Here is a 13,366-nt window from a genome sequence, read left to right as displayed (position 1 = left end):
TATATGGGCAAGAGAAGGGTCAGCTAAATATCATGAGAGTCATAACCTTTATATTTTTTTCTTTATATTTCCTTCCTCAAAAGTTATCAGTGTAGTCAAATAAGCCCTGTACAGGCCCAAGGAGGCCTGGGGTCTCTCAGATCAACTGGCTAATCAATGGAGTGGGTGTTATACCATCTTGTCTTGCTGTTGAAATTAACCAAGGCCAATGAATAGCCTAACATTTGTTACTTGTTCTAAAAGCCAATTAAGAAAATTGATTGATCACTCAAAACACAGAGTATAAAATAAGAATTTAGAGACTTAATTATTAAAAGTATATTATTTACTTCCTTTTACCTCTTTTTCTGCCTCTTCTCAAAGACCCGGAGATGACCGTTTTTCTCCCTGAGAAAGTAAAAAAATAACACAGATGTTTGTGTTTATAAAATTACATTGCAAACACCATTCAAATGTAACTTTTCAGAAGCCTGTCTAGTACTTCAAGAAAAATGGCAAATGTGTGAATGAATCAGAAGTCAGGAACTTTTTCCTATAAACTGACAGTAAATACTTAAGGTACATAATTGCTGTTGTGACTATTCAAATCTGCTTTTGTATTATGAAACCATCCGTAGATAATATGGAAATGAAAAGATGTGGCTGTGTTCCAATAAAAGTTTATTTACAAATAGTCAGTGGGCTGGATTTGTCCTGTGGGCCATAGTTTGCTGAACCCTGGCCTAGACTTAATTACAAAGATGATACTTAACTGAGATTCACCCTATATTTCTTTTACTATTATCTCCAAATAAATTTGAAACTGTGTTTTGTAGATTTCCGAAGCAACTCTGTAAGAAGTATACTGAAGTTAGACATCTATTGAGTGCTTCTTGTGTGTCAAGAACTATTCTTAGACCTTGCCTCTATTAACTTACTTCATCCTTAGAACAAATTATCAAACAGGAACTAATACCATCCTCATTTTACAGATGAGAAAGTCAAAGCTCACAGATAAAAATTCTGATTAAATGAAGGTCCTGAAGATTTCCTTTAATAAAGAGACAGACATAAAAGGTGGTAATACAGGGTTCCAAGGGAGATTTTATGGTGGATTCTACAGGTCAGATAGCTGCCCAAAACGCTAAACCTGAAAGAAGATATTTGTGCTGAAAGTGGTGGCAAAAACGAGCAAGGAGGTCAAAACTATATGAGGCTGAGATGGGCCTTGGAGGGCAGTCAAGCTATTATTATTTATCTTACTTTATAGATGAGTAAACCGAGGCAGAAGAGGTAAAGTGACACTCTCGAGTCCACACGATCACCTCAAGGTCATGGGACATGAGGAAGGACAGCTACATCACTTGTGAATTACACAGTGTTTCACAGCTACAACTACTTCCAGCCCTGAAAGTTATCAGTTCGGCAGAAGCAGCACTGCAGTGGCACTTGGGCCCCAGGTCTGGTTGCAGATTCATCACCAAATCACTTTTTTGTGGTATTATCATCTTTCTCTCCCTGTTACATTTTGGAAATTGACTACATCTGATATATTTCTCAACAGTACGGCTACATAAAGCAATACAGAAGTAGGTTTGTTACTAAAAACGTAGAATAAAGCATGAGAACTTAGACATTTAGTTACTGAAAATGGAAAATGTGTACTTTTTTAAATTAATTTTTATTTTCTTTTTACCTTTTGGTTTGCCTCTGTTCCACAGGGCTCTGTTACTCAGAGTTTGGATTTTATGTCTGCCTCTCCTTCTCACTGAGAAAACAAAAAATAAAATATAAAATATAAAAACGATGCTGCCGACATGCTACTAAACAACCAATGAGTCAATGAAGAAATCAAAGAAGAAATAAAAAAACATATAGAAACAAATGAAAATGAAAACACAACAGTCCAAAATCCTTGGGACACAGCAAAAGCAGTTCTAAGAGGGAAATTTATAGTGATACAAGAATACCTCAGGAAACAAGAAAAATCTCAAATACATAATCTAACCTTATACCTAATAGAACTAGAAAAAGAACAAATAAATCCCAAGGTTAGTAGAAGGAAAGAAATAATAAAGATCAGACCAGAAATAAATGAAATAGAAACAAACAAACAAACATAGAAAATACCAAGGAAACAAAGAGATAGTTCTTTGGAAAAATAAACAAAATTAATGAACTTTTAGCCAGACTCATCAAGAGAAAAAGAGAGAGGAAACAAAATCAGAGATGAAAGAGGAGAAATAAGAACCAATACCACAGAAATGCAAAGGATTGTAAGAGACTGCTATGAAAATTTATATGCTAACACATTGGACAATCTGCAAGAAATGGATAGATTCCTAGAAACATACACAATCTTCCAAAATTGAATTAGGAAGAAATAGAAAATCCAAACCAATTACTAGTAATGGAATTGAATTGACAATCAAAACTCCCAACAACCATAAGTCCAGGACCAGTTGGATTCACAGGTGAACTCTACCAAACATTGAGAGAAGAGTTAATACCTGTTCTTCTCAAACTATTTCAAAAAATTAGAAGAGGAAGGAAAGCTTCCAGATACATTCTATTAGACCAGCATTACCCTGATACCAAAACAAGACAAAGACTACAAAAAAAAAAAGAAAGAAAGAAAAAAGAAAAGAAAAGAAAGAGAACTATAGGTCAGTATCCCTGATGAACAAAGATGCAAAAATCCTTAAAAAAATATTAGCAAACTGCATTCAACAATACATTAAAAAGATCACTCACCACAACGAAGTGGAATTTATTCTAGAAATGCAAGGATGATTCAATATTTGCCAATCAATCAATGTGATACACGACATCAACAGAATGAAAGATAAAAATCAATCTATGAAAATACCAACAACATTTTTCACAGAACTAGAACAAATAATACTAGAATTTATAGGGAACCACAAAGACCCCAAATAGCCACAGCAGTCTTGAGAAAAAACAAGGCTAGAGGCATCATACTCCCAGATTTCAAAATATATTACAAATCTGTAGTAATCAAAACAGTATGGTATTGGCAAAAAAAGAGACACACAGATCAATGGAACAGAATAAAGAGCCCAGAAATAAACTCACACTTATATGGTCAATTAACTTATGACAAAGGAGGGAAGAATATACAATGAGGAAAAGACAGTCTCTTTAACAAATGGTGCTGGGAAAACTGGACATGCAAAGGAATGAAACTGGACCACTTTCTTGTACTATACACAAAAGTAAACTCAAAATGGATTAAAGACCTAAAGGTGAGACCTGAAAACATAAAATTCCTAGAAGAAAAGACAGGCAGTAACCTCTTTGACATCAGCCTCAGGAACATTTTTCTGATCTGACTCCTCAGGCGAGGGAAATAAAAGCAAAATAAACTATTAGGACCACACCAAAATAAAAACTTGTGCACAGTGAAGGAAAAATATCAACAAAATGAAAAGGCAACCTACTGAATGAGAGAAAATATTCACAGATGATATATATCCAATAAAGGGTAAATATCCAAAATATATAAAGAACTTATACAACTCAACATTTAAAAAATTGGTTGAAAAAGGGTAGAGGATGTGAACATTTTTTCCAATGAAAACATACAGTTGGCCAGCAGACACATGAAAAGATGTTCAACATCACTCATCATCAGGGAAATTCAAATCCAAACCACAATGAGATACCATCTTATACCTGTCAGAATGGCTAGAATCAAAAGGACAAGAAATAAAAAGTGTTGGGGAGGCTGGGGGCGGAGCAAGATGGCGGCGGAGTAGGAGACCTGATTTCGTCTGGTCCCAGGAATTCAGCTGAATAGGGATCAAACCATTCTGAACACCTACGAACTCAACAGGAGATCGAAGAAAAGAAGAGCAGCAACTCTCTGAACAGAAAAACGACCACTTTCTGGAAGGTAGGACGTGCGGAGAAGTGAATCCGAGGCGATATTCGGGAGGATAGACGGCGGGGGAGGGGGCCTCCGTCGGCCGCTTCTGGCAAGTGCTAGAGCCGCGGAGCACAAAATCGGAACTTTTAGAAGTCGGCTCTGCTGAGGGACGTCGCTGCAGTGGCCAAGCGGGGGGTGGAACCCTCGCGAGACAGTGTGGTCTCAGGACCCTCGGGGTCACAGAAAGACCGGGGGTGCCTGAGTGCGCCAGAGCTCCCGGGTATCAGAGCGGGGAAGCCGGCTGCAGAGACGGAGCCGAGGCGCGGGCTCTCAGCTCGGGGTGGCCATAAACTGTGATCCGCGGCCCAGTCGGGCCACTGCTCCTCCAGCAGGGACCCAACAAGCGGCAGAGCCGGGGAGACTCCCCTCCCTCCCCCGGGAGGAGCGGCGCGGGAACGCACCGCAGGGATCTGCTGGGTTTGGAGACTCCACACGGGGTTGGGTGCCACAGATAGAAACGCTCGGTCACAGGCCGGGTGAGCACAGAGTGCAGCTGGAGACCGGGGAGATGGGAGTGACTGACTGCTTTTCTCTGGGGGCGCACTGAGGAGCGGGGCCCCGAGTTCTCAGCTCCTCCAGGCGGAGATTGGGAGGCCACCATTTTCACTCTCATCCTCCAAAGCTGTACCGAGAGCTTGCAGGGAACAAAAGCTCCTGAGAGCAAACCCGAGCAGCTTACTTAGCCCGGACCGGCAAGGGCGGGGCAATTCCGCCTCCGGCAAAGACACTTGGGAACCACGGCAACAGGCCCCTCCCCCAGAAGATCAGCACGAACAGCCAGCAAGCCAAGACCAAGTTTACCGATCAATGAAAACGGCAGAACTCCAGCACTAGGGAAATACTGCACATAGAATTCATGGCTTTTCCCCATGATTCTTTAGCCTTTCAAAGTTAATTTTTTTTCTGATTTTTTTCTTTTTCCCTTTTTCAACCAACATCATATCAATCCTTTTTTTAAAAAATCTTTTTTATTTTTCATTTTTAGAGTCATATTCTATCCCTTCACAGTAGTTACCCTTATTTTTGGTATATATATATATATATATATATATATATATATATATATATATATATATATAAGTTGTTCTCTCTTTAAAATTTTGGGATACAGTTTCTTCTAACAGATCAAAATATACCCTAAATCTCTAGTGTATGGCTTTGTTCTAGTCTTCTGCCTGATCACAGTCTCTCCCTTTTTTTTATCCTCTTCTTTCTTTTTTCAACCAACATCTTATCAATTCCTTTTATAAAATTTTTATAATTTTCATCTTTACAGTCATATTCCATCCCTTCATCATATTAACCCTTATTTTTGTACATATATAAGTTTTTCTTTCTTTAAAATTTTGGGAGGCACTTTCTTCTAACAGACCAAAATACACCCAAAATCTAGTGTGTGGCACTGATCTATGCACCAGGCTGATCATATTTGATCATATTCTGTTTTTTTGTTTGTTTTGGTTCTGTTTGTTTGTTTTATCTTTTTCTTTTCCTTTTTTTTTCTTTTTTTCATTCTTTCCCTTTCTTTTCCCCTGGTTTCAGGTCTTTTCTGATTTGTTTAGAGTATATTTTTGTTCTCTCATTCATCTGTTCTCCTCTGGACAAAATGACAAGACAGAAAAAATCACCTCAACAAAAAGAACAAGAGGCAGTACCGACTGCCAGGGACCTAATCAATACGGACATTAGTAAGATGTCGGAACTAGAGTTCAGAATGATGATTTTAAAGATACTAGCTGGGCTTGAAAAAAGCGTTGAAGTTATTAGAGAAACCCTTTCTGGAGAAATAAAAGAACTAAAATCTAACCAAGTCGAAATCAAAAAGACTATTAATGAGGTGCAATAAAAAATGGAGGCTCTAACTGCTAGGATAAATGAGGCAGAAGAGAGAATTAGTGATATAGAAGACCAAATGATGGAAAATGAAGCTGAGAAAAAGAGATAAACAACTACTGAATCACGAGGGCAGAATTTGAGAGATAAGAGATACGATAAGATGAAACAACATTAGAATTATTGGGATTCCAGAAGAAGAAGAAAGAGAGAGAGGGACAGAAGGTATATTGGAGCAAATTATTGCAGAGGACTTCCCTAATTTGGGGAAGGAAACAGGCATCAAAAGCTAGGAGGCACAGAGAACCCCGCTCAAAATCAATAAAAATAGGTCAACACCCCGACATCTAATAGTAAAATTTACGAGTCTCAGAGACAAAGAGAAAATCCTGAAAGCAGCTCAGGAGAAGAGATCTGTAACCTACAATGGTAGAAACATTAGATTGGCAACAGACCTATCCACAGAGACCTGGCAGGCCAGAAAGGACTGGCATGATATCTTCAGAGCACTAAACGAGAAAAATATGCAGCCAAGAATACTATATCCAGCTAGGCTGTCATTGAAAATAGAAGGAGAGACAAAAAGCTTCCAGGACAAACAAAAACTAAAGGAATTTGCAAACACAAAACCAGCCCTACAAGAAATATTGAAAGGAGTCCTCTAAGCAAAGAGAGAACCTAAAAGTAACATAGACCAGAAAGGAACAGAGACAATATACAGTAACAGTCACCTTATGGGCAATACAATGGCACTACATTCATATCTTTCAATAGTTACCCTGAATGTAGATGGGCTAAATGCCCCAATCAAAAGACACAGGCTATCAGATTGGATAAAAAAACAAGACCTATCAATATGCTGTCTGCAGGAAACTCATTTTAGACCCAAAGACACCCCCAGATTGAAAGTGAGGGGGTGGAAAACTATTTACCATGCTAATGGACACCAAAAGAAAGCTGGGGTGGCAATCGTTATATCAGACAAATTAGATTTTAAACCAAAGACTGTAATAAGAGATGAGGAAGAACACTATAACCTACTTAAAGGGTCTATCCAACAAGAAGATCTAACAGTTGTAAATATCTATGCCCCTAACATGGGAGCAACCAATTATATAAGCCAATTAAAAACAAAAGCAAGGAAACACATCGAAAACAATACAATAATAGTGGGGGACTTTAACACCTCCCTCACTGAAATGGACAGATCATCTAAGCAAAAGATCAACAAGGAAATAAAGACTTTAAATGACACACTGGACCAAATGGACTTCACAGATATATTCAGAACATTCCATCCCAAAGAAACAGACTACACATTCTTCTCTAGTGCCCATGGAACATTCTCCAGGATAGATCACATCCTAGGTCACAAATCAGTCTCAACCAGTACCAAAAGATTGGGATCATTCCCTGCATATTTTCAGACCACAATGCTTTGAAACTAGAACTCAATCACAAGAGGAAAGTCAGAAAGAACTCAAATACACAGAGGCTAAAGAGCATCCTACTAAAGAATGAATGGGTCAACCAGGAAATTAAAGAAGAATAAAAAAATTCATGGAAACAAATGAAAATGAAAACACAACTGTCCAAAATCTTTGGGATACAGCAAAAGCAGTCCTAAGAGGATAGTATATAGCAATACAAGGCTTTCTCAAGAAACAAGAAAGCTCTCAAATACACAACCTAACCCTACATCTAAAGGAGCTGGAGAAAGAACAGGAAATAAAGCCTAAACCCAGCAGGAGAAGAGAAATAATAAAGATCAGAGCAGAAATCAATGAAATAGAAACCAAAAGAACAGTAGAAGAGATCAACAAAACTAGGAGCTGGTTCTTTGAAAGAATTAATAAGATTGATAAACCCCTGGCCAGACTTATCAAAAAGAAAAGAGAAATGACCCAAATCAACAAAATCATGAATGAAAGAGGAGAGATCACAACCAACACCAAAGAAATACAAACAATTATAAGAACATATTATGAGCAACTCTATACCAGCAAATTAGATAATCTGGAAGAAATGGATGCATTCCTAGAGATGTATCACCTACCAAAACTTAACCAGGAAGAAATAGAAAACCTGAACAGACCTATAACCACTACGGAAATTGAAGCAGTCATCAAAAATCTCCCAACAAACAAGAGCCCAGGGCCAGATGGCTTCCCAGGGGAATTCTACCAAACATTTAAAGAAGAATTAGTACCTATTCTTCTGAAACTGTTCCAAAAAGTAGAAATGGAAGGAAAACTTCCAAACTCGTTTTATGAGGCCACCATTACCTTGATCCCCAAACCAGACAAAGACCCCATCGAAAAGGAGAATTACAGACCAATATCCCTGATGAACATGGATGCAAAAATTCTCACCAAAATACTAGCCAGTAGGATACAACAGTATATTAAAAGGATTATTCACCACGACCAAGTGGGATTTATCCCTGGGCTGCAAGGTTGGTTCAACATCTGCAAATCAATCAATGTGATACAGTATATTAATAAAAGAAAGAACAAGAACCATATGATTCTCTCAATAGATGCAGAAAAAGCATTTGACAAAGTACAGCATCCTTTCTTGATCAAAACTCTTCAGAGTATAGGGATAGAGGGTACATACCTCAATATCATAAAAGCCATCTATGAAAAACCCACAGCGAATATCATTCTCAATGGGGAAAAACTTGAGAGCTTTCCCCCTAAGGTCAGGAACATGGCAGGGATGTCCATGTGTAAGGAAATAGCAGTCCACTGCTATTCAACATAGTATTAGAAGTCCTAGCCACAGCAATCAGACAACAAAAAGAAATAAAAGGCATCCAAATTGGCAAAGAAGAAGTCAAACTCTCACTCTTTGCAGATGATATGATATTTTATGTGGAAAACCCAAAAAAACTCCACCCCAAAACTTCTAGAACTCATACAGGAATTCAATAAAGTGGCAGGATATAAAATCAACGCACAGTAATCAGTGGCATTCCTGTACACCAACAAGATAGAAGAAAGAGAAATTAATGAGTAGATTCCATTTACAATTGCACCCAAAACCATAAGATACCTAGGAATAAATCTAACCAAAGAGGCAAAGGATCTGTACTCAGAAAACCATAAAATACTCATGAAAGAAGTTGAGGAAGACACAAAGAAATGAAAAAACGTTCCATGCTCATGGATTGGAAGAACAAATATTGTGAAGATGTCAATGCTACCTAGAGCAATCTACACATTCAATGCAATCCCTATCAAAATATCATCAACTTTTTTCAAAGAAATGGAACAAATAATCCTAAAATTTGTATGGAATCAGAAAAGACCCCTAATAGCCAGAGGAATGTTGAAAAAGAAAAGCAAAGCTCGTAGCATCACAATTCTGGACTTCAAGCTCTATTACAAAGCTGTGATTATCAAGACAGTATGGTACTGGCACAAAAACAGACACATGGATCAATGGAACAGAATCGAGAGCCCAGAAATGGACTCTCAACTCTATGGTCAATTAATCTTCGACAAAGCAGGAAAGAATGTCCAATGGAAAAAAGACAGTCTCTTCAACAAATGGTGTTGGGAAAATTGGACAGCCACATGCAGAAGAATGAAACTGGACCATTTCCTTATACCACACACAAAAATAGACTCCAAATGGTTGAAAGACCTAAATGTGAGACAGGAGTCCATCAAAATCCTAAAGGAGAACACAGGCAGCAACCTCTTTGACCTCAGCCGCAGCAACTTCTTTCTAGAAACATCGCCAAAGGCAAGGGAAGCAAGGGCAAAAATGAACTATTGGGATTTCATCAAGATAAAAAGCTTTTGCACAGCAAAAGAAACAGTCAACAAAACCAAAAGACAACCGACAGAATGGGAGAAAATATTTGCAAATGACATATCAGATAATGGGCTAGTATCCAAAATCTATAAAGAACTTATTAAACTCAACACCCAAAGAACAAAGGATCCAATCAAGAAATGGGCAGAAGACATGAACAGACATTTTTCCCAAGAAGACATCCAAATGGCCAACAGACACATGAAAAAGTGCTCCACATCGCTCGGCATCAGGGAAATCCAAATCAAAACCTCAATGAGATACCACCTCACACCAGTCAGAATGGCTAAAATTAACAAGTCAGGAAACGACAGATGTTGGGGGGGGATGTGGAGAAAGGGGAACCCTCCTGCACTGTTGGTGGGAATGCAAGCTGGTGCAGCCACTCTGGAAAACAGTATGGAGGTTCCTCAAAAAAGTTGAAAGTTGTTGAAAAGTTGAAAATAGAGCTACCATACGATCCAGCAATTGCACTACTGGGTATTTACCCCAAAGATACAAATGTAGAGATCTGAAGGGGCACGTGCACCCCAATGTGTATAGCAGCAATGTCCACAATAGCCAAACTAAGGAAAGAGCCAAGACATCCATCGACAGATGAATGGATAAAGAAGATGTGGTATATATATACAATGGAATATTATGCAGCCATCAAAAGGAATGAAATCTTGCCATTTGCAACGATGTGGATGGAACTAGAGGCTATTATGCTGAGCGAAATAAGTCAATCAGAGAAAGACATGTATCATATGACCTCACTGATACGAGGAATTCTTAATCTCAGGAAACAAACTGAGGGTTGCTGGACTGGTGGGGGGTGGGAGGGATGGGGTAGCTGAGTGATAGACATTGGGGAGGGTATGTGCTATGGTGAGTGCTGTGAATTGTGTAGGACTATTGAATCACAGACCTGTACCTCTGAAACAAATAATAAATTATTTGTTAAAAAAAAAAGAAGATAGCAGGAAGGGAAGAATGAAGGGGGGGAAATCGGAGGGGAAATGAACCATGAGAGACTATGGACTCTGAGAAACAAACTGAGGGTTCTAGACAGGAGGGGGGTGGGGGGATGGGTTAGCCTGGTGATGGGTATTAGAGAGGGCACATTCTGCATGGAGCACTGGGTGTTATATGCAAACAATGAGTCATGGAACACTACATCAAAAACTAATGATATAATGTATGGTGATTAACATAACATAATAAAAAAAAGTTTTGGGGAGGATGTGAAGTAAAATGCACCCTTGTGCACTGTTGGTGGGAATGTAAACTGGGGCAGCCCCTATGGAAAACAGTATGGAGGTTCCTCAAAAAATTAAAAATAGAAATACCATATGATCCCGTAATTCCACTACTGGGTATTTATCCAAAGAAAACAAAAATACTAATTCAAAAAGATTTATGCATTTTTATGTTTATTGCAGCATTATTTACAATAGCCAAAATATCAGAGCAATTGAGGTTTTCATTGATAGATGAATGGTTAAGGAAGATGTGGTGTGTGTGTGCGTGTGTGTGTGTGTGTGTGTGTGTGCACGCGCATGTGTGCATGAGATGGAATATTACTCAGCCATAAAAAGGATAAGATCTTGACATTTGTGATAACCTGGATGGAATTAGAAGGTGTTCTGCTAAATGAAATAAGTCAGATAGAGAAAGACAAACACCATTTAATTCCACTTATATGTGACATATAAGAAATAAAACAAATGAATAAACAAACAAACAAAAAGCAGAACCAGATCCATAAATACAGAGAACAAACTGATGCCAGAGAGGAGGAGGTGGGGGATGAGCAAAATGGGTGAAGGAGAGTGGAAGATACAGGCTTCCGGTTATGGGATGAATAAGTCACAGGTATAAAAATTATAGCATAGGGAATATAATCAAGTCTAGAGATGGTGACTGTATGCGGAACCAGCTACACACCCATTGACAGTAGGACCATGAGAAGGCATGATTCTCATGGGATCCTCTGGGGAAGGGAGGAGCTCAGTTAGCTTTTCCCAAAAGATATTCTATCCAGAAGGATGATCAGAATGGATGAGATGATCCTGGCAGGGGTGTGGACCTCCCTTAAGGGGAAGTGGTAGGTAATCAGCTGGAGCTCCTACATTAGAGGAACTTCAGGGTGGAGAGATTCTTTTTAAAGAGGGTTTCTTTAAAGAACCCACAAACATGGCTCATGCATCCTCCATATGTGGGAGACATGAAGGACATAGCCCATAAGAGGGCTATTCCTGCCCCTTACGTCCTTCTCTCCCTCTTCCACAACTTGAACTAGCTAAAAGCATAGATACTGAGTAGGGTTAGACAAGAGTGTGGATAAGGGAAGAGGCTGGCCTCACGCAACTTCCTTACTGCATGTTTTCCAGTTGCAATATTATATTAGCTCAGGCTCTTTAATATTGAATGAGTATATCACTGCTGCCAAAAAGGGATTGGCACAGCTCCAAGGGCTTACCTAACACTTCATCTTGGGGCAGGAAGAGAACTGTTTCAGAGAACAGTTTTGGAAAGGAAGTAGAAGGAAAAAAAGTGATTTGTGCTTAAACTACCAATTCCAACAGTTTAACAAAGCAGGTAAGACAGGTTTCACAAAAACTCAGAGGAACAAAAATCTCGGACCTGGGTAAGTATAACCTAAGAAATAACTAAGATGAAATAAGTCAAGCTGAGAAAGTCAATTATCATATGGTTTCACTTATTTGTGGAACATAAGGGATAGCATGGAGGACATTAGGAGAAGGAAGGGAAAAAGAGGGGGGGAATCGGAGGGGGAGACGAACCATGAGAGACTATGGACTCTGAGAAACAAACTGAGGGTTCTAGAGGGGAGGGAGGTGGGGGGACGGGTTAGCCCGGTGATGGGTATTAAGGAGGGCACGTACTGCATGGAGCACCGGGTGTTATACGAAAACAATGAATCATGGATCACTACATCAAAAACTAATGATGTATTTTATGGTGACTAACATAACATAATAAAATAAAATAAAATTTAAAAAAAAGAAAAAGAAATAATTAAGATGAAATACACAAATATGGAGATAAAATTATAGAGATGCTAGAAATATATGTATATATTTATATTATGTTTAAATTTTATTTATACTATTTACATAAATATATGTGTGTAATACATATATATATAAAATGGGAGGAGTACAGTTATATGTGTGTGTGTGTGTGTGCACATATATAAAATGATAAGATGACAGAAATAATCAGAAGAAATGGAAAGGAAACAAACTGTATCCAGGTATGTTTTGACTCCCCAAGAAAAAGCCCAGCCACCTCTGAGTGCCATACAAGCTTAGTAGCAGTATTTCATATGATATGATGTTAAAGAATGTACAAAAGAAAGAAATTCTACAAGAAGAACAAGTAGAATGGGAGAGGGAAGGGGGAAAGAAAGGAGACAAAGAGGAGGAAGAAAAGGAGAAACACAATGGAAATAACAATTGCAGAACCGCGTGCAGAGAATGAAGCATCACTCATCTTTTTCATCGTCTGCTGCATGGACACAGTAAGACACATGCTCTACTTGAGTTTGGTTTAAATAACTGTGTCCCAGGCTTAGATCTGATGTGATACCAGGACTCTAGCTTCTGCTTAATTAATTCAAGTTCCCTCTGTCTGTTTCTCCTTGTTCTCTTGAGGGCTGTGTTCATTAGTTACAACAAACCTTTCTAACATTTTCTCCTGGTCCCTTATTTCCCATTCAGGGCTAGCTTGTCTCTGGCCACGTAGCTCTGTGTTACAATCAGGTTCCAGCTC

The 13,366-nt window shown here is 38.7% G+C and overlaps 1 protein-coding gene across 5 annotated transcripts in view; it reads right to left on the bottom strand.

Annotated features, from left to right (window-relative positions):
* Positions 1-13,366, bottom strand: part of SP100 (SP100 nuclear antigen) — a 93,235-nt gene that overhangs the window by 14,961 nt on the left and 64,908 nt on the right. For 4 of the 5 annotated variants that reach the window (XM_035726594.1, XM_035726597.1, XM_035726595.1 and 1 more), the window contains 2 exons: positions 1,676-1,747; positions 340-387 (listed from right to left, as the gene is read on the bottom strand). In XM_035726594.1, coding sequence (XP_035582487.1) covers positions 340-387; positions 1,676-1,747 — 120 coding nt within the window. Of the gene's footprint in view, positions 1-339; positions 388-1,674; positions 1,748-13,366 lie in introns of those variants that run through there. The other variant, XR_004819956.1, reaches the window with a different exon arrangement.

This window comes from Zalophus californianus, chromosome 3 (genome assembly GCF_009762305.2).
Source record: "Zalophus californianus isolate mZalCal1 chromosome 3, mZalCal1.pri.v2, whole genome shotgun sequence".
Lineage (NCBI taxonomy): Eukaryota > Metazoa > Chordata > Mammalia > Carnivora > Otariidae > Zalophus > Zalophus californianus.
This window is presented reverse-complemented; position numbering and strand designations above follow the sequence as displayed.